Here is a 26,970-nt window from a genome sequence, read left to right as displayed (position 1 = left end):
CATTCCTCGAATGTTCGATTTACAAATCCAGATATATTTACTGAGATCCGCCATTTCGTTATGTTGGTAGCATTGTCCTCTTAGTAATGGGAGACAGTAATGTTACTTGTTGACCTCGACACTTCCTGATTCGTATAGTTGATGCACGACAGCCAGTTCAATATGAATAACAGCTTGTTTTTTTTTTAAAGGTGTTATTCGTATTTTTATGTCTATTTCCTGCCCTGAACCGACGTGCAGAACATAAAAAATACGAGTATTCCTTACAAGTAAAATTAAAATTGTCAAGAGGTCCGTATCATCGTAGTATTTTCAAGGTTTTGCAGACTTTGTCGAATATACTTCTACAGGTTTCTTCCGTGACCCAAAAAAATTTTAAGTTATTTTGAAAGGTTAATACTGAAACTATTGGTCCGATTCAACGGTAAAAGTCTTTTAATAATATGCACTATTTAAGAACCACGCCTAAAAATGTTCAATTAAAATTGCAAATACCTGATTAGAACAACACATTTATCGAAGTCTATTTCAGGAGCAAATCATGCCGCATGCTGAACTTGAATCAACTAAAACTTCGTATTACTCAATATTCCATGTCCAAGCCTTAGCTTGACAAACTGCCCTTTCTTCTTCTTCTTGCTTCGGTTTCCTCAACACTAAGGGTCGTGACCACCTCCTTGCAACAAGAGTTTATTCCGGATCATTCCACGCCATTTGCCTCTATCTGCCGCCGAGTGTAGAGCATCATGAACTGTGGTGTCGAGGGTAGTGCGGATCGTTTCGGTTTGAAGGGTGGGGCAGCCGTTGTAACTATAATGAGATCTTAGAACTTATATCTCAAGGTGGGTGGCGCATTTACGTTGTAGATGTCCATGGGCTCCAGTAACCACTTTACACCAGGTGGGCTGTGAGCTCGTCCACCGACCTAAGCAATAAAAAAAAAATCTGGTCAAACTACCCTACTGAACGCCGAATCAGCGGTAGTCGGCGTCACGACCACACGGTCACTAACTGAGCGAGCTATCCAAAGCTGCCTGCATTGCACTGGCAACTATTTCCAGAAAACTGCTTGGTCGGAACCAACGTATTTCAAAGACTGCACTCATACGTCATCCATTGCAGTTTCACAACACGAAAGTCTGCCATTTGCGTGTCTGAATTTAAATGGGAATTTTCTAGTATTTGGAAATGTATTCAAAACTAAAGATAACTTCATATTTACGTAACTTAAAATATACGAACGATGCTTCTTGTGCCACGTTACAATGTCGCAAACGAACTTGACTGGCTCGTGTTAATATACTGTGTCACAACTGAGATTCTTTTAAAATGTCAAACGATGTGTAATTAAATCAGTGGTATTTGATATTAATTAAAAATGGCCGGTTTATTTCCTAGTTATTAAGTTTTAAATTTAGATTATTTTTATATTAAAATTAGTTGATCATCAAAACTCGTGGTCTTCAATAATGAGAAAAAAAAATCTGTTCAATAAATATATTGAGGGCCCTTCTTTTTATAAGAATATTTCGAAAAAGTATCATGCTTTTTCGTCAATCTTTCTCGTACTGAAGATCACAGCTATTATGTTTTTTTTTTTTACCTTTAAAGATATCTTGATATTTTGGTGATGTTGCAAGCGCTATTGTCAACGAGTAGACTATAGGTGAGATCCTAAGGGAAGACAAATCTGTTTACCCTCCTTCTAATCCGTTTTAACACCTTAATAATGCTACTTCGATAAAGCGGCATGACACGAGAATTCTCTCATCGTGGCCGCCGGAAACTACATAGCCGATCCTGCGGACCAAATGGTAAACAGTCGACGTCACCCAAAACACGTCATTTCGGATCCTCCCGATCCACTAACGGTGCTTTTACCCCAAGCACCGGTCATCATTCTCGTCGAACCCGTCGCTTACGACGAAGGGCTGGGCGAGTTAATTAACCCACAGACACAGTCCACTGAGTTTCTGAGTGACTGAGTTTCCCGCCGGATTTTCTCAGTGGATCGCGTTTTCGATCCGGTGGTAGATTCTGCGAAGCACGGCTCTTCCTAGGGTTCGTGTTAGCAACATCGTCAGGGTTGGGCCCCGTGAGCTCACCTACTAGCCCGGTGACGCTGATATGGCCTCTATAGAACATCAGCTAAGGTAGAATTTTTTTTTAATAATGTAGCCAGTAGCAATTCGTAACCGGAGTAACATCGAAATAATTCAATAGAGCAATGAGCATTTATCATCGATCACTATAACTTCCCGACCCCTGCTAATAGATGCCTAATATATAAATCTACGGACAGGGACACGCGATTTCTCTCGTTAGTCCTTTGTGTAACCGCGTATTATAGGGTTGTCGACAACGATTTATTTCAATTTACCTTGTTGATTTTATTTACTAGCCTCGATAAGTAATATACACAGTTCGCCAGATGTTGACGCTTGCTGTGGTTTTTTGATGCGACATTGAAATTCCCCGCCACCTACCTTGAAGCATGGTGCCGAAGCAGTGCGCAATGACCGTCTCGCTGGGTCGTCGTAGGTTAGAAAAGTATTTTGAGATACGGTTAACAAACACTTGTGTTGGCTAGTGAACTTAGTGATACCAATACGTTTAGTGTGTTTCTTCCTCCGGCCCGTTGCCACTTACCTTTTTAGTAAGAGATTCAACATCGTATAAACCTATTTATAATTATATAAAAAATACAATTCAAACAATTTAAATGAAGAAATTTAGTGAAGTGAAGTGTAGTGATCCCAAAGTAATGAACATTTTCCAAATAAGATACGACCTAAAGGTCTCTATTACCAGGATATAAAACAAACAAAAAAAAAGAGATACGCTTAATATATTAGTTTTTTGTTTTTTTATTATTATTTACTAATAGCTAATAATTAATCACTAATAGCTTCGAGGGGCTACCAGACGGCTATAAGAGTGACGTTGCTCAGTCTGAAAGACTATCTGTCCTAACAAGAGCAGTGCTTCGCTGAATCTACCATCTGATCGGAATCGCAACCCACTGAGAAGATCCGGCGAGAAACTCAGTTTGATTTATCTGTGAGACATTTGGCAATCATCTGCCTGTATTGATGTATCTTATACAATTATTTCTTGTTCGAGTCCATAATGCTTGTAATCTATATATCGACTTTCACTAAAGGAAAATGCTATCCCTACAAGCCGAAAGTATCGACGTAATACTTCTAGAGCAGGGTATTAAAAAATATATTTAAAATTTAACATTGTGCGTTTCGCCAGCCTTATTCCAGTTTTACCACAAACAAGTAAACAATGGGCTTTCGTAGATTCAGGGTGACCCTATGTAACAATGCCCTACAAAATAAACTTGAACTTTATTACAACAGCAATAAGGGCGTGTCCGAACTATTGTATTCAACGAGACAGTTTCGCCGTTATCTGGGCACGCGCCGAGTCCGACGTAGAAAGTGTCCCGCTTGTAGGGTGACTATGATTGTAAATCTGTATGTACTGGTGGTAGGACCTCTTGTGAGTCCGCACGGGTAGGTAACACCACCCTGTCTATTTCTGCCGTGAAGCAGTAATGCGTTTCGGTTTGAAGGGCGGGGTAGCCGTTGTAACTATACTGAAAACTTATATCTCAAGGTGGGTGGCGCATTTACGTTGTAAATGTCTATGGGCTCCAGTAGCACTTAACACCAGGTAGGCTGAGAGCTCGTCCATCTATTGAAGCAAAAAAAAAATGAACTGTTTGATACTATTTCTCCTAATGTACCATAATTCAATACTTAAAATGGGATACAAATAATATTATAATAACCGCCAAACTTCTTCAGCATTTGTTGACGTAGTGGGGGTAAGTTTGCGCATGGTACACTCACGTGCAAAAACATTACTTACTCTGCGTCATAATGCTATTAAATTATTAAAATCAACATATGTATCTATTTATATATTTATTAGAACATCAACAAAACATATAGGTTAATAATTGTAATAATTTAATCTTGGGGTAAAATAGATATTCCTTCTATTAAGTCAAAACTAGAGCTGTTGCCAGGTCTTGGTTGAGTTAAAGCGAAGCTGGTATTTGTAATTTTTTTTTCGTTATCATAATCTTGACCATCTTCATCATCACTGTTTTCATCACCCGAGTCGCTATCATCGTGATGAGTCGACATAGGGCTCATCGGCGTAGTTTACAACTCGGTCGATTCGGTCTTCTTTTTTTGTCTATAATTAATTATTTTTTGAAGATATTCGATTCGTAGTAATCGAATGTTACTTTTTTCATTTACCAGCTTCCGATTATTTTCTGTTCTTTTTTTCCATCTGAAGCCTAGCTCTTTCATAATTCGTCGTAAGCTTCATTCCGAGCCATTAAAATTTATATCTTCTTTAAATTCTTCGAAGCCTTTCTACGTTACGGAGTTTCGCTGCTTGTTATGTAGTTATTATGATTACATATTTTTATTACAGATTGAACGAAACTATCCATTCCGGTAACTTTCTTCTTCCCTGATCTTTTCTTACCCGGAGTCCGAAACACGGCGAGCAAGCCAGAGCCTTTAGCTTCGTTAATAATGCACCTAACAGTACTCACTGATGTTTTTGTTGCTTCCGAAGTCTGTTTTAATTTTTCCATATCATTCTTCCCCTGTTTTATAATGAAGCAATATACGTCGTACACAAATTTTCTACCCTTTCTTTTAAGTACTACAGCAGTTTGTCACGGCATAGTGTATGTTTTATAAAAAATCAACAAACACTCAACAAATAGCAATGGCAACAAAGTCCACAAGCAATTATAACAAATAACTTAACGATTAATAACGATAGACTTTCCACTGTACGCAAGCGTACTTTTGGGAGCAAGCGGAATGAAGGCGCGGTGCGGGACGAAAGGTTCGACTGATCTACCAATAACGCGCTCGATACGATTTCCCCTGCCGTCGCGCCTCACCCTCACCACCAAAGTGACCTAAAATTTGGTTCTGCGCAGTCAAGGTCATTTGCTCAAGAAGTTTGCCGATTACTATACCAGTTCAAATATAAGATTTATCTCAATCGAAAAATCCTCACATTTAGACGCGTGCTAGAAATGTTTAGAAGTAGATAATCAGTCCTTTTTATTGGAGCATATGATTTAACACTATAAATAAACAGCAGTCAAACAGGTAGTAAAGTTAGTATACTACCAGTCGGTTATATAAAACACTATATTAATCTAGTTTATCGCCTATACTGATGGCTTTCAAAGTTCAAGGACACGTGACAGCCATAATTTATGATTCATCTCAATCAATAAATGAGTTTCGCAATGTAACTATTAGCAATAAGACAGGTATGTGTCTTATGTACTTATAAGGAATATTTCAAACAGTGTTTTTACAGATTTTAATTTAGTTTGTTTGGCCTGTGGATCTTACATGATCAGTTTGTCTGACTTTTAATGCAAAGACACGGATATGCCACTCTGATTTTTTCGATTTAGTGCTACCCGGATATCCGTAACCTGCTTAGAAATACCTTAGCTACGTCCCGCCCTTTTGCGCTGTAAATCGACTCTACCTCGATATTGATGACATTCAACCGTGCGATTTCATAATGGCATCTAGGTACCTACTACTAGTAAAGGGAAAAGTTATGACACCGTCCTTCTAGGAACATGATGCAATCGTACTAATACTTAAAAAATTTGATTTTTTTTATTGACGTGATTTATAATACGTATAAATCGCTGAACACCAACTGCATGCACGAAAAAGTGTCACGTTCCGCCTGAGCCCGAGCGTGCAAGCGAGAGCGCAGAACAAGCGATAGAGAGACTAGATTCTCGTGTGACGTCAGAGCTAGCACTGACGTTATCACGTAAAACTATGGTCGGTAAACTGATTATTTAGACAACAATTTTTTTCTCATTAAGCATTGTCACCCTACCGTGTCAGAATGCGTACGGTACTATCGTACAACGCGACCCAACAACTTTATGCCGTGTAAATTGATATTTAACTGAATTTCTGTTCATATTAAAAATATATATTCAGAATTCAGAATGTATTAATGTTTTTTACTGGTGGTAGGACCTCTTGTGAGTCCGCACGGGAACCACTACCCTACCTATTTCTGCCGTGAAGCAGTAATGCGTTTTGGTTTGAGGGGTGGGGTAGCCGTTGTAACTATACTGAGACCTGAGAACATATCTCCAGGTGGGTGGCGCGTTTACGTTGTAGATGTCTATGGGCTCCAGTAACCACTTAACACCCGGTGGTCTGTGAGCTCGACCACCCTTCCCAGCAATAAAAAAAATATGTTCATGCCCGTTACCAAAAATGAACCGGTTACCATTGGTCCATAGAACACGGATCACATCACTTAACACACGTAAATGTAACATATTAGGTATACATTTTATATAGAAACAAAAAGATAACGTTCATTAGACCTGTTTTTAATTGATCGCGTTCTCAATTGACTTCGTTTTGAACAAATTGAGTTCGGTATTTGGGTTGTCTTGTAAGTTTATTTTAATTGACACGCCGAAGACACTGCGACCTACATACATACGTCTTATTGTTTAATTTTACGACAAACAAAATATCGAATGTGTTGTATAATTAAAAAAAAAAAAAATTTTTATTGTCTACATGGGTGGACGATCTCACAGCCCACCTAGTGTTAAGTGGTTACTGGAACCCATAGACATCCAAAATGCGGGGTGGTGGCCCCCGTGCGGACTCACAAGAGGTCCTACCACCAGTAATTACGCAAATTATAATTTTGCGGGTTTGATTTTTATTACACGATGTTATTCCTTCACAGTGGAAGTCAATCGAGAACAATTGTTAAGTACGTATTTTATTAGAAAAATTGGTACCCGCCTGCGGGATTCGAAAACCGGTGCATCGCTATGTACGAATGCACCGGACGTCTTATCCTTTAGGCCACGACGACTTCAATATTTACTGTATGGTTTCTTTGACATTAGCAATATTAAACTACATCAAGCAAAGAAGATTCTCCAATTGAAGCTCTCACATTACTTCCTTGATATACATCATCGCAACGTCCTAATAGATCCATCTAATCTCGTAACACTGTTATTAGACGTCTCTAATTCGACGTGAAACCTAAACAATAACGTCCACCCTGAAAGTTTCTCATCGGGATTTCTCCGCGGGTCGCCATTCCGATCCGAGGGTTGCAATCGCAAAGCTGCCCGAACTGTTAAGTTTCCTTCGAAGGGACTCGGAGGCTGTTAACAAATCTCACTCCATCCGGCTGAACGTAGACTCGCTCACCAGTCCTGGTGCAACTGGAAAGGCAAGGCCACTAATAAATCAGATGACGCGCGGAATACCCGCCCTCTAAGAGCAGTCTAGTCTACTCTTTACATTGCCGGCTTATCAAACATGAGCATTAAAAAAATTGTTGATCTCTAAATTTATTAATTTCTTGCCAAATCTGCTTTGGGTACCTCCTCCTTGCGTCGTATTCCTCAGTGCTGAGGGTCGTGACTTTTACGGAGCACTTTTGTTAGGACTATGTTCCTCCATTCACTCTTGTCCTCTGCGCAGTGGATAGCGACATTGATTCTGGATTCCAAAGTCGTCTTAATCTGATCAGACCAGCGCATGGGACTACGCCCCTAGGCCACTTTCCTTCCACTTTGCTGGTGATGAGAAATCTTTCGTGATTGTCGCCCTTTTTCCTCGCCAAATCTGATTTGGGTACAGTATACTTAAATTCTAGAACGTCCACATATTTATCGTGTCGTATTTAAATATCACATGGCTAATTTCAAAATTACCTAGTATGTAAAAAAATAAAATCCGAACTACAGAAAATCAAGAAAAATTAAAATAAATACATGAGTGAAAACGTTCAAATCAGATCATAGTATATTTTACTGTTCGAATTAAGCGCCTAGTGAAATGTCACAATAGAACTGAATTGAACAACATAACGAAAGCGAAACTGAACCTAAATAAAGTTAATATTAAACATCGCAATCTTACGGATCTATCGAAGAAAAACGGTAGCGCGAATAAAAAATAAACACATTAAAATAGTGTACGAAATAAAAAATATAGTTTATAACAAACCGGTTATCGATTGAGAAATAATTTTATCTTGCTATTTCGTTCGCGGGCTGAGGCGCTTGTGGCGAGGGGGTCAATTCAGTACTGAGCGCGCCGCGTTCCCAGACGGACGCGAGTAACGCTTTCAATATCGGCTATTAGCACATAACCGTGTTATTGCTGCGTTATTTCGCTGTTATTAAATTCTCCGATCTGCTAATTAGTTCTTACATAAGGTGTTTGTGTTTTTATGCATAGCATTTGATAAACGGTTAGTTTTATTGTGTCTTACTTAATCTAAATGTCATAGTTTATTATTTAGATTTTCGCCATCTTTAATGATGATATCTTTGTTTTGTCTAAGTTATATCTCTAAAATACCTGTATTGTAAATAATGGGAAAATACAATGTTTTAACACAAAAAGTACAGTAACTTTAAATCATCTGTTTGTTAGTAGAAATAAAGTCAAATAAATAATTAAAATTCGAATGCTATTTTCAAATGTTATTTTCAAAACACTTTTTAAGTTTCTATTTAAAAACGCGATCGCGTATTTAGCATGTTTATCGTTTTCGAAATATGACTCAGTTGTCTGATCTCTGACGCCCAGTGAATTTTTAAATGTTATCTTGCATTACTTCTCGATGTAAATACAGTATTTGCATTAAAACTAGATTTAAAGTAAACGTTTCCGTCTTACAAATAATGTTTTAAGTCCTCTCGAAAGCGCAAGGTCATTTTATATCGTTAAAAATACTAGAAAGAGATAATTATCGGTTCATTTACTAATAAGTAATTTGAAGCGTTGCAGGCTTCAAACCAAAACAACAGCTGTTATTAATCAAAAAGTGCAAACCCTAAAAATGTTTCGGCTACAACAAAAACCCTTCGAACAAAAAGTATTTACCTGTTTTTTTTTTCTTTTTCTTTCACAGGTAGTGTCAGTGAAGTGCTAGTGCAGTGTTACGTGCTGACGAACTTATTGTTATGTGCTGTGGTATAATGTGAGTTAAGATGCCGTCTGAAAGTGGATCAGCGTGGTCGCCGCCAGCTTCTACCAGCGAGAGGAGATTGAGCAACTCCTCAGATGGCAGCGCTTGTAGCGGTTATTCGAAAACTGTGAGTATTTTTAATCTATCTATCTATCTTCTTCTATATATATAAAAATGAATTGCTGTTCGTTAGTCTCGCTAAAACTCGAGAACGGCTGGACCGATTTGGCTAATTTTGGTCTTGAATTGTTTGTGGAAGTCCAGAGAAGGTTTAAAAGGTAGATAAATATGAAAATGCTCGGAATGAAATAAAAATAACAATTTTGTTTTTCCTTTGATGTGTCCCCCGTCGGACGGATTCCTTTTGTTTGTTTTATGCTTCGATCAATAATAGTACTAGATTAAAGATCAGGAACAAAAATAAGACGCTCCAGTGGCCACGTTTGCAGACACGAAAACATCTTCATTTCTTAGAAAAAAGTTTAATAATGTTAACGACTTCAGTTTATTCTAAACCTTAATACTTAAAGATAAAGTTTAATTACCATTGCAAAATATATGTATTTAGGTCCTTTCGTCAGAAAAAGAATATTATGGAATAAATTTAAAATGTCACTTGAACATAAAAAGACATCAGTACAAAAATATTTATTCTAAAATGATACTTAAAGCCTAATTTATAAGGTTAAAAATATTTGTTTAAAATTTCGTGCTTATTGTATTGTGGAACTAGATGTAGTTCTTGGTATTACATTTCAATGCTCAGAACACAGTAAGTATTGAAAGACATAGAGTTGCAGAATATACATATTTGTTTTAGGTTTGTTTTGTATGGTCGCAACTATTTTTGACCGATTCAAAAAAGTAGTAGATAATATTTTACATTGCCGCTATTACAACAAATAGGTGATAAAAAATAAAATTGAATAAAGTAAAAAAAATATGAAAGGAAACACGATACATGTTTTCCACGTATTCTTTATACAGAATTAATTAAAACAATAATGTAGGTTTAATTACCTTTAAACAGATTCAGTTTGTTATAAAGCTGCCTTTTAGAAGTCATTTTTATATGAGCGGTTTCTTTTTTACAAATATAATGTAATCTTATATCAATGAATTTGTCTATAATCAGTTTAATTTAGGCTTATTTTATGGCTGTGTTCGTTTCCCCCAGAAAACAAATCCTTTTCAGCATATACGCTTAAAATATTTACACATACATATAAAGTTTTTTTAATATTTTTTTGCATTGATTTGCCACCACCATTGAACCATTCTAGAATTTTTATAAGGGTTCTATATTTCTTCTCCTCTTTCTTTCGCGACAATATATATCCATTGTGCACAGCGACAAGGGGCTACTAGGAAATCTACAAACAAAAATAACATTATAAAATAACAAAACTACTCTATGCATTCCCTGTTCAAGAATTGGTGATGTTTGTTACAATAGTTGGTGCCTTGTTGCAAACATTGGCCAAACAATTACAATATTCGTAAATTGTGTTTTATTTACAATATAATTGTGTTTATTATTTTATGAAAAACACTTAATAATATAAATTTACCAAAAAAAGATATTCCTTCCAAAACCTTGGTGTTACGGTGGTTTTTTACTCAGTTTTTGAACGCGCATTGCAGCGTTTTGACGTCTTACTGTTGGCTATGATTGGACCATACTAATTTGAAATAAGGACCACAAATGACCACAAATTTATTTGTGGTCTTATTTTTCGGGCCGTTTTTGAAGCGCTAATCGCGAATCTAGTAGTATTATTGATCGAAGGTTTTATGTTTATTTTTTGCAAAAGTTTAAGTCTTTTGTTTATCGATTTAGGCACTACGAAGTCTGCCGGGTCAGCTAGTAAATAATAATAATAAAGGTTGGAGGAGGCCTCTGTCGATTGGAAAACAGATCTACAGAAAATAAGTAAAATTCAAATAGGGGACTAGATTAAGGTTTATGTAAGTACATTTAATTGAAGTTTTTTTATATATTTAATTATATAATTGTAATATGGATCTGAATAGAAAGGCTATTCATTCATTCATTCATTCATTTATATAAATAATAATAAAATGTGTTTTAGTAAAACATGTAAGCCCAAAACCTACTCTAGTTTGTCGATGTAAATGAATATTGCCATTTAAGATGTGAATAAATTGTTATCAGAGATCCATTAAAATATGTGATCCTTTCGTATTATATCTGTTCATATCTATTGAGGTCAGCCATGTTTACTTTAATAGTTTGCAGGTCATTAGGATTCTACAAGCAAAGTATGTGATTTAAATACTTAATGACTCCTAATTATTTTGATTTTTTTTTATTGCCCTTGTAGGCAGACGAGCGCACGGCCCACCTGATGGTGAGTGGTTACCGTCGCCCATGGACTTCAGCAATGCCAGGGGCAGAGCCAAGCCGCTGCCTACCGTATCCTAATATCGCGTTCTTGTTGTTTCGTCATTACCGCTCTTTCGAATTTCCAGTAGTTTACTGGTGGTAGAACCTCATGTGAGTCCACGCGGGTAGGTACCACCACCCTGCCTATTTCTGCCGTGAAGCACTAATGCGTTTCGGTTTGAAGGGTGGGGCAGCCGTTGTAACTATACTGAGACCTTAGAACTTATATCTCAAGGTGGGTGGCGCATTTACGTTGTAGATGTCTATGGGCCCCAGTGACCACTTAACACCAGGTGGGCTATGAGCTCGTCCATCCACTTTAGCATTAAAAAAAAAGTTACTTGTATATTCGGGTTTTATTGAACTAAATTGTGTGCATGTAGTTTTTTTCTTTACAAACAAAGGGAACTTCGTATCTTAATGTCTGCCAGTTTATATCTAGTACGTTATCTTCACGATAAAGAATCCTAGATGTTCAGATAAGCGCCAATCGTCCTCTATATAGAAGTTTGTACATATTTAATATAATTAACTTTATGCTACCATTTTTTGGACTTATCTTCCGGCGAGGGAATGACTGCATAGAGTGCCTTGTCGTTGGAATCGGAAGGTTGCCCTTGCGATGGATAAGCCAAGTCAAGTCGGCAGATGGCGGTTGTTTGTATGAGGGTACCAGGCTCACCACAAACCTGGAGAAGTGGCGATTGGCTTATGAGGCGCATAACATCTGCCCACAGCAATGATACTGAACGACGACCACGACCGCTCTGACAAGAGTGATACGACAAAGGAGTAGTTACATGACAAATTCCTTATGTTACTTTTTTACTGGTGGTAGGATCTCTTGTGAGTCCGCACGGATAGGTACCACCGCCTTGCCTATTTCTGCCGTGAAGCAGTAATGCGGTTTAAAGGGTGGGGCAGCCGTTGTAACTATACTGAGACCTTAGAACTTATATCTCAAGGTGGGTGGCGCTCTTACGTTGTAGATGTCTATGGGCTCCAGTAACCACTTAACACCAGGTGGGCTGTGAGCTCGTCCACCCATCTAAGCAATAAAAAAACGCTGTTAAGAAAATAATCTTAATAAACTGCGGTATATAATGCTCTAGTTATATTCTGTCTACCACCCTAAGCCAAGCAAATCGTGAAGTTACGGTAGAACGCTACGACTGAGTAAGTCCGTGGCGACAGCAACGATAATAGAATATGCAAAAACGGTGATCATCTGCGAAACTAGCCTTTCGCAAGCATTTTTTTGTAGCGAAACTCCATCTTGTTTTTGCATGGGTGAGTAAAAGAGAAGCAAAGGAGATTGATATGAAAGTCAAGTGGGATTTCTAGATATCTTTGACAAGATAAATTTTGAAATATCAGAATTTTTTGTCTCCAGCTTATTCCACTAGATAGAGTTGGCACAGCGAATTTTTCGATACCATTCTCTTCTATCAGCCGTGACTGACTCAACACTCACTCCTCTCTCTCTCATATCGTCATTCACACACTCCATCTATGTCTTCTTCGGTCGACCTCTTCCCCCTCTACCTTGCACTACCATTTCCATACATCTCCTAGTCACATGCATCTTCTCTCTAAGCATCACATGTCCATACCACACTTACCATCCGGTCTGTAATTTGTCAATTGTAAACTATAAATGCTACACTTCTATTGGTTATCACGCGGAAACGACTTTATTGCTGATGATAGGACGTCTTGTGAGCCCACGCGGGTAGGTACCACCGCCCTGTCTATATCTGCTGCGAAGACTACTAGTTCAAAACAAATGTCTCAAGGGAAGTGGCAGCGTTCATCTTATGATGTCTATGGGCTCGGGTGTAACAATTAACATCAGGAGGGCCGTGAATCCGTTCATTCTTTTATACAATAAAAATACTATTTTTTATTGGTTAGTTGGGTGGACGAGTTCACGGTCCACCTGCTGTTGATACCAGAGCCAATAGACATCTACAACGTAAACGCGCCACCCACCTTGAGATATGAGTTCTAAGGTCTCAGTATAGTTACAACGGCTGCCCTACCCTTCAAACCGAAACTACTGCTTCATGCTTTTGCTGCTGACGTCACGTGGATGCTAATGTGAAGTAGGTTCCAATTCATTCGGAACGCAATTTGCGTTTATGATAGTGTCAACTGTCTCATTGTAAAAAATCTGACAAAACCGAAATGAAAAACTGAAATAAACTTAGAAAAATATTAGTTGCGATTCCGATCCGGTGGTAGATTCAATAAAGCACTTTGCTTGTTAGTGGCAAATGTGAGCATATCCTCCCAGACTCAGCACTGTCAGACCCCCTACCAGTTAAGTGAAGCCGGAATAACCCCACAAAGCTATCGGCGACTAGGTAGGAAATAAACAAGACTCATTTATAATCTACGACTTAATTCTACTAATATTTGACAGCTATTTTTTGAACATATTCACAACTAGCGACCCGCCCTCGCTTCGCTTCGGAAACTGTAATTTATTATTGATTTCTCCACTATTTAATGGATGTTATTATACATATCGACGCTTGAAAGGAAAAAGTGACTAAGCAATAACCATATTCGATGCACACAAAAAAAATATATTTCTAGGTCTATTAAAATCATTTCAATCCTACAGCTACTAGCTAGATTCTACTACAGCTGGATTCCTTAAAATAAATTTTGTTTTCAGGTATTTCAACTTTAAATTAGTCTACTGTAAAGTTCACGCATTGTCGCTTAGTCACGTTTGCCTTTCAAGCGTCGATATAAACCTTCCTTCAATCACTATCTATTAAATCAAAATCCGTTGCGTAGTTTTAGAGATTTAAGCATACATAGGGATATAGGGACAGAGAAAGCGACTTTGTTTTATACTATGTAGTGATGTGTCCCGAAAAATGTTTAATAACATCTATACTAATATTATAAAGAGGAAATATTTGTTTGTTTGTTTGTATTGAATAGGCTCCGAAACTACTGAACCGATTTGAAAAATTCTTTCACGGTTTCGAAGCTACATTATTCCCGAGTGACTTAAGCTACAGTCTTTTTTGAAAAAAATTAGGGATCCTTACTAAAACTCCAAATAATGTAACCCAATGTGTAAAAAAATTACCTAAAATATTCTTTACATCGCGTGCCCTGCGAAAACTATTGATGTTAGAATAAAATAATGTACTACGACTTTGTAAAACACATTATTATTTACAAAAAGTATCGCAACAGCATATGTCTAACTATTATAGTTATGCCGGAATAAGTGTTCTTTTATTTAAAAAAATAAAACAACGTCAAATATCGTTAAAATTTTAGTTAAAAACCCGAGCGGAGCCGAAGCGCGCCGCTAGTTGATTAATAAAATCCAATAATCTTATGATTTGTACACGTAAAACTAAAAAGAATTTACACGAAACGAAGACATATTAATAATATTAGCCTTGCTTCGGACGACAGTCTACCAAACTGTTGCAATATTATTGCTAATTTTGTGAATCAATGAATTTTGTAATCGATGAGGACAGGCTGTGAATATTCACGGAATCATTATTTATGTTCGGAGGTAAAGTTTTGTACAGACACATCGAATGACTATTCACAGCTAGCTTCCGAAGGTCTTATCTCGAGCGTAGAAGGGGAATTCAATGATTGATTTATAGATAATTCAGCATATGGATATGCAGCTGGTTTACTGGTGGTAGGACCTCTTGTAAGTCCGCACGGGTAGGCAGCACCGTTCTGCCTATTTCTGCCGTGAAGCAGTAATGCGTTGCGATTTGAAGGGTGGGGCAGCCGTTGTAACGATACTTGAGACCTTAGAAGTTATATCTCAAGGTGAGTGGCGCATTTACGCTGTAGATGTCTATGGGCTCCAGTGACAACTTAACACCAGGCTGTGAGCTCGTCCACAAATCTAAACAATAAAAAAATAAAAAAAAATCCTTAGAACTCATATCTCTAGGTGTCAAGTACTTGAATTCGCCTACCCGTCTTGGTTAAGAGGTAAGGCCATCGGTCCAACCGCGCAATCGTATCTTCCTAAAAGATGACACTGAACCTCGTTCGTGGGTCGAAATGGATTTCTGTGCAACATCACAACTTAAATTCCAGATACCGTCTTAACTGGGACGTCAGAGTCCCAGTTCTACCTATATTGGAACAGCAACTATTTCTTTTTGACTTCAGAATGGGTACTGGTTTGGAGCAGAAACTGCCTAAACTGTATTTAATATACAATTTTCAATATCTCCAATAATACATCTTTGTGTAAACAAAACAAATTTAATCAAAATATTGTTGTCAACGAAAAAATTGAAATACTCATAATGAATAAACATTACTGTCGGTTATATAAATACCGAGATCAATACAGGTAACTAGTGACACCGCAACCGTAACGCAATTGAGGATATTCCTAATCAATAATATTAGTCTCCCGTCAACTGTCACGGATGCAAATGGCGTTTGCTAATTAAACATCAGTATTAGCTTCCGCGTGTAAGCAGTAATTGTTTATTTGGAATGCAGAAAATTATAGGGATACTTGCTTAACTACGGACACTTAATTGGTCTGGTCGCTTCAAGTAAGTTTCTATTACGACGAAGAGTTCGACGAGTGAACTGACCCAAAGACACAGCCCATTGAGTTTCTCGCCGGATCTTCTCAGTGGGTCGCGATTCCGATCCGGTGATAGATTCTGCTTAGCACTGCTCTTGGTAGACTCATTGCTAGCAAATTCTGTCAGGTTGAGTTCGTGAGCTCACCTACCCGTCCGGGCGTAGCTAGAAAGCCCCTTAGGCTACCAGCAAATAGGTAGGGGAAAAAATATTTTCCTAGGACGCTTGTTTAGACAACATTGTAGCCTAGTTTGTAGTATATATTAGATAGGAGGAAAAGGCAAAAAAACAATTAAATTCGTCTGTTGTCCACTTTCTCAAAGCCCGAAAAGAGCAGGAACGAGAAAGGCAGCTGCGACTGATTCGTTTGGCTCAGCATGCTACTCTAAAACTGCTCCTATATTTGTTCGTAAATAAACTTGAACAAGTTCTTAGTCATGCCCGAATGTTTTTCTTTTAAATTGTTTTAGTCATATTAGACATGTTTGATGGCGGCGGAAAATACAACATATTCTTTAAAAATGTCTCCGATAGCTTAAAATTTGGAGGCACAAGAATCGTACAAAATAGGAATCCTGAGGTCGTCCACTTAATAATCTTATTCCAAGTACGAATAGCACACCTTTCGCTTTATTTCTGAACAAGGGCGTTCTTTAATAAATTCATATAAATCTGATTACAAAGTCGTTCTCTTATCGGCATGCGCAAATTGGGCTCGTGCTCTAACAATACCGTGAGCGGCTTGAAATAAAAGACCCTTAGTTCAAAGTGGACACGTAATTATTATTTTTTTCCTACCTGTGCTGATAGCCTTGAGAGGCTATTTCAGCTTCACCCTAACGTGTAGGTGAGCTCACGGGGCTCAAACCGGAGCATTGCTAACACTGGCCCTAGCAAGGGCAGTGCTTCGCATAATCTACGACCGGATCGGAAACGCAACCCACTGAGAAGATCCGGCGAGAAACTCAGTGGGCTGTGCCTATGGGTTAGTTCGCCCGTGCGACGGTGACCGGTGCTTGAGGTACCTAAAAGCACCGTTAATGGATTGGGAGGATTCGTAATGACGTGTTTTTGGGCGACGTCGACTGTTTACCATTCAGTCTAGAGGATTGGGTATGTAGTTTCCAGCGGACACGACAAGAGGGTTCTCATGTTGTGCCGCCTACTCAAAGTGGCGCAATGATGCCGACTGTAGATACTTACTGACTGATTCAAGTTCCAGGTCATCATGGAGAACACGTAATGTTTATTGCGATCCGACATAATGTCTCTAATAGGTTCTCACAGACCTACTTCTATTTATGAAACTCCCCCAAATCAATCCAAAAATAATCATTGCACCGTTCATTGCAAGTTATTTTGGCACTTAGGGACGAGCAGCAGGATTATAACATTTAATGCAAAGCATAATTGGTCATGTTTTAGCTTAAAATGACAGCCTGTATCGGCAGCCGCGAAGTATTTTTATTGCGACATTCACTATTTAAAAAAAAAATATAGTTGCTCATAGCATTAATTGACAAGAGTGAATACCTGTAGGACACATAACTAACAGCTAAACAGGGGACTTTTTGGCGGGAACGCGAGGAGTGAAGTTGTGTGATTTGTTTTATTTTGTCTATTTAGTGATTCTTCAGGTTTAAATGTGTAATAACGGTGGTTTATTAACTGTTTAATATCTGTGAAAGTGCACAAATGTGGGCAAATGAAATAAAGCCGCGGGACGTAACTTCTCGAATTCCTCCAAAAAGTGCATTGAAAAAATTTCCGTGAATGACCACCATTTTACTGAGATTATATTTCATCCCATATCATCTCATCCCATATCATCTCATCTCATTTCATTTAATTTCACCTCAGTTGATTAATGTCCTAAATTAATCATCTTCATTTCATTTCACTCCATATTATCATTTTTCATAAAAATAAGGATACTTGAAATTAAAATAAGACTAGACCTAAAGGTCTTAGTTACCAGGTCATAAAATCCCTTAAAAAACAGCTAAACAGGAGACATTAACCAAAAGCGCGAAATATTTTTAGATAGCAAATCCGATTACAAGACGTTCATCGAGCCACATTAGACGTCTGATCGACGCAGAATCCGAAGGTCGAGCGATTCAAATGTCAGGTTGAGTGCAGGTGCAGAAATAACCGGCGCGTGGGTGGAGCGTGTGAATCACACGAGATCCTGACGAACACGCCGCCATATACTTAAAGATATCAATATTCTACAGCAAAATACGTTATATTGTACATCCAGCTAAATAATATATTGCAAAAGATAAAATCTAAGCTTCTTCCCTTTTCAAGACGACAATTTGAAGAATCGTTTAAAGATATGAAGCTATTTCGTTAAATTTTATACGATAGTTCGATATCTCTGTCAGCTATTGGATTGCGCTGACGATACTTCGTTAGGAGTTGGTATTTCTATAGCCCAAACTATGTCGAAGCGGATCTCTAAATCCCCTCTAACATTGCACTGAGTGTTCCCACCACCAGTTAACTCGGCCGGTTAGATTAAATAAGATTAGCCAAGAAAAACATCCCCATCTCGTCCCGTGGGTATCATAAAAGGTGATTAAGGGATTCACCCGGCAATGTTCTGAGGCATTCCCTGGTAGTAGGGCGCACGAGCTTGTGCTGTCATCCCGCCTATTTTTGCCACGAAGCACGTGTTCCACTTTTTAAGGGTCTGGTAGCAGTCATACACACTATACTATTAAGACTATCATCATGTTTCAAGGTGGATGGCGCTAATAGCGTTATGATATCTATGGACTTCCGTAACCACTACATCATTTGCGCCCTTAACTTGTTCACTCATTAATCACCAAAAAGAACTAAATTCTTTAATCATATTTTTACTAGAAGTAAGTAGCCACAAAAGCAATGAATTTTGAAGCCATTCAAAAAAATTTCAACAACGACTTGTTCTGTTAACTTTGCCAAAAATAAACAAAAAATTGATCGAACGCCACTGTCGATTGGCTGAGCGACTAGTTTATGCTGGAATATTATATTAAATTGACCTTCGTAAAGTCTTCGACAAGTTTGTGAATGTGAATCAACTCACGACTTCTCGGAAGGAAAGTATCTCGTTTCGATACCTCACGATTTTCGTAACCTTCTTCTTTTGTACTGGCGATGTTGTTATGAAACTTAAAAAAAAACACTTTACGTTCCAAATAATGCAACCAAACAGGAAAAACTATTCGATTTTTTTGGCAAAAAGCGCCATGTGACATCATTCAAGTGCCGTGGTTTGTGAAATCCATATGGGTCTACAAATTTTACAGGTAAAACCAGCTATTTAATTGCCCTATAAAATGAAACGAAACCACATCAAATATTTTATTCATAAGGTATTATTGGCAGCAACTCTTGTACAATTAGTTTCAAAACAGGACACGGTTCTGTCTACCCTCACTTCTGTGACAATAGTCGTTCTCTCCGACCTCGGGCTCAGAGCAGGAAATGCAAGACAACAGTGGTATTGACCTCGTTGTTACCAGTTTTGAGTGACAGCTGATCTGCACCGATATTTAGGGTCGACTTTAATTGAATGCTAAAGCCAATTAGGTACATTTCCTTTGAATGCTTGAAACCTGAATTCATTAGCTTGTGCCGCTTTATTTTGAATTAAATCTTCTAAAGTGCTTTAGAATTTTGAAGTCATTTTGAGCATCTCCCCAACTTGGATTTTATCCTAATTTGATTATTTCTTGAAGAAGCAATGTCCAGGCTAAATTAATTTAGAAACGATGACATGACGTGGGATAAAAAATCCATATGTTATAAATAAATGTGTACATCCAACTTGTTTAGTCGTAATGATGAACGATAACCTTGAATATTGCTAAAAACCGACATCGTTACAAACCCGCGGTCCACAATAAAATTTATTTGTTTACCTATATCCCTAGGGACTTTTGGTAAATTTATTTGTTTACCTATATCCCTAGGGACTTGGTAAATTTATTTGTTTACCTATATCCCTAGGGACTTTTGGTAAATCTATTTGTTTACCTATATCCCTAGGGACTTTTGGTAAATTTATTTGTTTACCTATATCCCTAGGGACTTTTGGTAAATTACCTGAATCACAGGCATTTCGATGCCAAAAGTCGACATTGAAAATAGGATGTTCTTAACGACAAAGCGCCTTTTTTGCGTGGAGTGGAAATTGTCACTTGTGATGTCTCCGGTTCAAATCTCAAGATCCTACCAAATCCGCTTTATATTCGAGGACAGTTACTCGAGCGCTTTCTAATTATATAATTATCTTTTAGTTTTAATAAACCTGTTTAAGGCAAGCGATCTGAAATAGTTTTTATTTGCAACGCAGATTAATGCAAGATAAGGAATTTGTTATGGCATTTTAAATTAAGACAAAAACTAAAGGTTGAATAATTATGTTAATTTTCTAAAAACTACATTCACATCTAATGCCAACGTGGAATCATTTGAAAATATTGTGGCGGTAGCCATCACAGAACACAAGATATTTGACAGATGCCTGAATCTCGCTTACGACATTTTCAAGATAAGCTCGCATATATAGAACTTCCGAACAACAACATTCGGACCGTCAGTCTACCGAGCAAATATCACCCGCTCGGTGGAAGATCTTTCCGCCGTCGTTAAGCCTTCCCCAAAATATCTTCAAGCTAAGACCCAATTCATTCCCTTTGAAAATATTGAGAAGGAAAGTCCCATCAAAACGCGTTTTGTTTCCTCATATCACATTCACACCGCTTCCTCTGAAGCCTTATGAAGACCTCACACTAGCCGCCCATTTAACACAGCAGTAGGGCTGTCAGAAACATTATTAGATTCATTCATTTGATCGTCAATTTCATCATACTTGTCCACTATAAAATAAGTCTTTTATTACACGTAGTTATTTAAAATGAATAACTAATAATAGATTATATATTTTCTCAAAGCATTTTCTATCACTGTCTTCATATGAAGTAAAATATCGCTTTACTATGGCTACTCAATAGTTTTGATGGAAAACGTTCCGAAAAATAAATTGCATAAAACGGATATGAATTATGAAATAAAAAAAAAATTTTAAACAACTTCTCAACAACAACAAAAAAATAAATCATTGATGCGACATCCCTAAATGGAAGTAGGACATGTTCTAGCCTAGTTACAGTGTTTGTACAAGTAACTCACGCGGCATGACGTGTCTTTTGAGATGTTTTTAACCGGTAAAGCATGTGCCACAAAACGGGAGATGTATGTGTGCGGACTACATTTACATACAAACATTATAAATATTAGTGACATTCCTCATTCGTTAAAATATGTATTTAAGTTATTCTACTCAGAGAATGCTCTGTTCGAATTGTCTGCCCCTTATTCAAAAGGTGAATTCGAGACTAAACTTACGAACTCTAAATTCAGTTTTTTTGTTCAAAGTATTATGCTACGTAGTGTGTTCACGAGTGCTCACGTTTAGCAAACTGAAACTGGTCAATAAAAACGACGCTGGAATCGACCTCGATCGATGGGATTACGTCGTTTCAACCCAGTTTTTTGGGCCGGGGGCCGTAACTCTGCATGGTCATGCATGCTGAGGGGACGCACGGGACTAAAGCAAGTGATGGCTCTCCTGCACTCTCGCCCGATACAGAGCCTGGGAGACGTAGGAAGGGCTACTGTGGTCAACAGCTCAAAACGGAGAAATACTATAATACGGGTAGGTACCACCACCCTGCCTATTTCAGCCGTGAAGCAGTAATGCGTTTCGGTTTGAAGGGTGAGGCAGCCATCGTAACTATACTGAGACCTTAGAACCCATATCTTAAGGTAGGTGGCGTCATTTACGTTGTAGATGTCTATGGGCTCTAGTAACCACTTAACACCAGGTGGGCTGTGAGCTCGTCCACCGATCTAAGCAATAACAACAAACCTTATAACTTTTAAATTCTATCTGAATGTGCGTTGTACATTGATTGTAGCGTAAACAGCGCCAAATATTTCCATGTTTCGATAACTCCTTTCAAGTTACTCTACACCCTTCCCGAGATATTATGCTCGTGTCTACATCAAAAGAACCGTTGTATTACACATCAAATAATGACGTGCCCACTCTAAAATCAACTATAAGAAGATATTTCAGTATCAAAGACAACGTAATAATTATAAGACAAAGAACAATTGAAACAACGAATTAACTCAATTAAAACTACTTGAGTATTGTAGCGTGTTGTCCGTCAGCTAAATTAATGATTCATTTGCAGGAGGATGGGGTAAGGAAAAGGGAATTTACGACATTAAATATTCATATAAGTTACTTGATGCCAACCAAAAATTTATCTAGTGGGCGGGCCTTCTGAATGTCGGTATGGTAACAACTGCAGGTATTTATGAAGACATCACTGTCTCTATACGCGTTTACATTATAATAAAGAGCAGCCATTTTTTCGCGCCCCAACGTAATCTCCTGGACTGCGTGGAGGCACCGTCTATGCAGGTTCCGCACAGCTCATCGACCAAGAGATCTGGCGTCTCGTGAGGCGAAATGGCACAATTTGCATTAACCAGCATTCTCCGCCCCCTCCGTTCTTCTAAATAATATTAGTGGCAATCGGACGCTTGAGTGAAAACCCCTCTTTCAAATACCACGTTACAACCCCAAACATACTACTTTAAGTGCAGAAGCTCTGATTTGACCTAAGTTGACATGGACATTGTTGTTCTTTGTCGTAACACTCTTTTCTTGCTAAAAAGCAATCGCCGTTTCTCCCGGCTGGTGGTGAGTGGTAAGCTCACGCAAATAACCGTCAACTGCTGACTTGAATTGGTCGATCCATCGCACGGTCAAGTCAAGTCGTAGTGTCAATGGACACTACCACGGACCTAATGACTGGAACTAAATAATAGTGACTGCGCTGAAATATAAAACTAATGTAAAACCGTGCTACAACATTTGAATATGCAATTTCGAAAAGGGCACATCTCTGAAAATGTAAAATGTTCAGGAAATGAAAAAAACTGATTATTTTCTAAAGCAGTGTAAAATTTAAAATATTAACTTTTGAGAGATATATTTTAGTGTTAATTAGCAATTGAAAATTACTGGAATTATTATAAAACGGGTGTAGGTAAGCCTCAAAACTACATGCATATGAAAAAACGTATTTGACAAAATATGCGACATGTGCCCTTTTTGAAATTGCATATTCATTTGTATTAAACGTAAACTTTTTTCTGAGAAAAACAAGAACCCGTATCAATTGAGACAATTTTCAAATTACACACATGTCTTACCTTGACATGTCGACTCAATTAAAACGTCTCGACTTTTGTTTTGTGACTTATTTATAATTCGCCTTATGATGATTAAAATTATAATTAAAAACGGACGTTTCAATTATTCATATTTGGTCATCGTATTTAAGTCCAACGAGAATCGATTATTATGTGCCATATGTTTTTTTGGTTGCTTAGATGGACAAACACGACTTTCAAGACGAAAACAAATACTCGACTACTATTAACACTATTTTATTTTATTACTGTAGGTAATTGAAAAATAATCAATTAAACGTCTATTCTGCTAAAAAGAGTAAAGTAAAAACAAGACCAAAACTTTTAAAATTGATTTTATTGTGTTTTTTTTAATAAATCCATAATCACTCGGAATTATGTAGAGATTCTGTCGATACCCCATACATTCAAATCTGTTTAGGCCATTAAAAGTTATGATGAAATAAAAAAAAAACTACTTCTCTTCTGGGCAATTGAGTAGCAACACCGATGGCGTCATAATTTACTTCTAGACACATCTAAAGACCGTAGACGTAGAACGTACTCACAAACTTAATAAGATTTTTGTAGAAGATTACGTGTCGAGCTCGCCTAAGTTGTTACTGTAACTAACATTTGCCCTATTTCTATTGTGAAGCAAAAATGTCTAGGAAATTAAATCAAATTAAAACATTAAGTGTATTTATTAGATTGCTATGATTTAAACGCCCCATATTTGCTCACTACAAAACCTGTGTCTTATAGAACGAGAGACACTTAGACTAGTGTTATAAACGCAAGCAGTTAGTTTTCGACCTTATAAACCAACTTTTAAAAGTATAAACAACAAAAACATAAACCATTTACTTTTAATTTCAATTATAATGCTATTCGCACAATTAAAAATTGAATAATAGATGTAAGATAGCAGTAACAAGGTATTTACAATTATAGATCCGTATCGTTATGGCGGGCGGCATGACGGCATCGGAAAATATCGTATGGCAGATAAATTTACATTGTACGATTATTTAAATACTAATTTAATGATAAACAAAAAAATACTTAAGTAACAAAAATTCTTAAAAAAAAAACAATGTTTCTCATCGCAATATTATAAAGAGGAAATATTTGTTTTTTGTTTGTATTGAATAGGCTCCGAAATTATTGAACCGATTTGAAAAATTCTTTCACTGTTTGGAAGCTACACTATTCCCGAGTGACAAAAAAATCTTTAAAAAAAAACAATGTTTCTCATCGCAATTCATAATTACATAAAATTTACGTTTAATAAAATAATAATTAAAAATAAGTACGCGCATTTGCTTATCGTACCAATTATTTCATAAGAACATAGTATTAAATTGGTTGGGAAAACCGGTATCGAAATACACTTTCATCCATACTTCTATACATATACAAATATTATAAAGAGGAAAGATTGGTTTGTTTGTTTGTATTGAATAGGCTCCGAAACTACTGAACCGATTTGAAAAAATCTTTCACTGTTTGGGAGCTAGACTATTCCCGAGTGACGTAGGCTATAATCTTTTTTGAAAAAAATTAGGGATCCTTACTAAAACCCCAATAAGGTAACCCAAGGTGTAAAAAAAATACCTAAAATATTCTTTCGCGTGCCCTGCGAAAACTATTGATGATAGAATAAAATAATGTACTACGACTTTGTAGAACACATTATTATTTACAAAAAGTGTCGCCACAGCATATTTCTAACTATTATGGTTACGCCGCAATAAGTGTTCTTTTATTTAAAAAAATAAAACAACGTCAAATATCGTTGAAATTTTTTTTAAAGATCCGAGCGGAGCCTGAGCGAGCCGCTTGTAATAATATACTTTCGCGTTTTTAATTAATAAGTGTTTTTGTATTGAGACCGCGAAATGTCAAAACGGTAAACGAAACAAGGAAGCCTGTATAATAATGTTTATGTTAATCGCCGTGAGAACGTCTGCCGGTCGGTATTACGACTTCCTTTGCCAGTTTCGAGATGCGAACGGATTTTTCAAATATAGATTAATATTATTATGTTCCGAACTTGTGTTTTGGAAACTGTGCTTGTAAAATATTCTGTATTGTTTATTTTAAAAGTTTTACAAACACGATTTTTTTGGAACGAAGTTCCTTATGGGACGATGCAAAGGGGTACTCTAACCGGGAAAATACGTCCGTAACGTAAGATTTTTATTAATAATGCACACAGTACGACTTAATTTTGTAATAACTTACAAAAAATTACATATTTTTTTATCATTCATTGACCACGATCTCAGAGCATTCGTTTGCGCAATACACTAACTCTTATGCAAATAACCGTGAATGAAGTGTACCACAATAAGTTCGCACGTTACCGAATGACCGTGGGTTGTTGCGAAACCTCCAGTTTTATTTTCTTTATACCTCGAATATAACTTAAAATTAATATTTTTATAATAAGGAACTTCGTTCCTATCCGGTGTCCCACGACACCACACATCTTTTTTTTAATGTGCATATGGGTGATTCAGCTCTCGGACCACCCGGTATTACGTTACGGGAGTCCATAGACATCATTATGCCAAATCCGTCAACCACCTTGGAACACATATTCGAAGTCTCACTAGTATTATGCAGTGACTGTCCCCATCTCCTAACCATGGCGTCATTGATTCCCCGACGGAATTAGCTGAAATGTTCGTCCATCACATTAAGACCCATCAACCGTATTGCAGTGCCTCTCCGTCACGGGAAGAGGGAAATCACTTTGAAATACGACGTCATGATGAGTGTTTTGAACACTATGAAGCTAAATTGGAGGGGTCCATTGCCATGATAGGCGGCAAAACCGTCATCATCATAATCAGCCTGCGGCAGTCCACTGCTGGACATAGGCCTCCCCCAAAGCTCGCCACTGAACCCGATCTTCGGTTCTACGCATCCAGTTACTGCCAGCTGCCTTGCGCAGGTCGTCGCTCCATCTAGCAGGAGGGCGTCCTACACTACGTTAGCCGGTTCGCGGTCTCCACTTCAGAACACGTCTACCCCAACGGTTATTTATCGGTTCTGCGACATATGTGACCAGCCCACTGCCACTTCAGCTTACTAAATCTGCGAGCTATATCGATAACTTTGGTTTTTGCACGAATGACCTCATTGCGTATTCGGTTTCGCAATGACAAACCAAGCATAGCTCGCTCCATAGCTCGCTGAGTAACTTTTAGTTCGTGGACTAGTCGCACAGTCAGTGTCCACATTTCGGCTCCGTAGGTAAGCACGGGTAGGACGCACTGATTATAGACCTTTGTCTTCAGAGATTGTGGTATTGGCGACGAAAAGACCTGACGAAGCTTCCGGAACGCTGCCAAGCCCAACTGAATCCTTAGGGTCACTTCCTTCTCAAAGTTGTTTCTACCTAGTTGTAGGGTCTGTACCAGGTAGACATACTCTTGAACAACTTCTAGAGGTGTACCATCAACATCGATTGGCAAAAGCGTGCCCAATAAATTTTAATTGGAAAATAAACATACGGCCTACCTTATGGTAAGTGGTGTCCATCGCTCAAGGACATCGACAATGCTATGCTACTGCACAGCCATTGCACATACCACAAACATTTTTGCTTTATATGTATG

The 26,970-nt window shown here is 37.7% G+C and overlaps 1 protein-coding gene and 1 long non-coding RNA gene across 11 annotated transcripts in view; one reads left to right on the top strand and one right to left on the bottom strand.

Annotated features, from left to right (window-relative positions):
* The window catches only part of LOC101742048 (LIM domain only protein 7), a 210,030-nt gene that overhangs the window by 96,403 nt on the left and 86,657 nt on the right, over nt 1–26,970 (top strand). For 6 of the 10 annotated variants that reach the window (XM_004923229.5, XM_062669317.1, XM_062669314.1 and 3 more), the window contains one exon: nt 9,001–9,184. In XM_004923229.5, the coding sequence (XP_004923286.3) occupies nt 9,080–9,184 (105 nt within the window). In that variant the 5' untranslated portion in view covers nt 9,001–9,079. Of the gene's footprint in view, nt 1–7,990; nt 8,335–9,000; nt 9,185–26,970 lie in introns of those variants that run through there. The other 4 variants (XM_062669316.1, XM_012697607.4, XM_004923228.5 and 1 more) reach the window with 2 other exon arrangements.
* On the bottom strand, nt 9,594–10,741 carry LOC134199127 (uncharacterized). Its single transcript, XR_009973480.1, has 2 exons — nt 10,629–10,741; nt 9,594–10,430 (listed from the first exon to the last, which is right to left on the bottom strand). It is a non-coding gene; the product is annotated as an uncharacterized LOC134199127 (long non-coding RNA).

Source organism: Bombyx mori, chromosome 7, assembly GCF_030269925.1.
Source record: "Bombyx mori chromosome 7, ASM3026992v2".
NCBI lineage: Eukaryota > Metazoa > Arthropoda > Insecta > Lepidoptera > Bombycidae > Bombyx > Bombyx mori.
The sequence above is the reverse complement of the archived record's forward strand: the minus strand, read 5'-3'. Positions and strand labels throughout refer to the sequence as shown.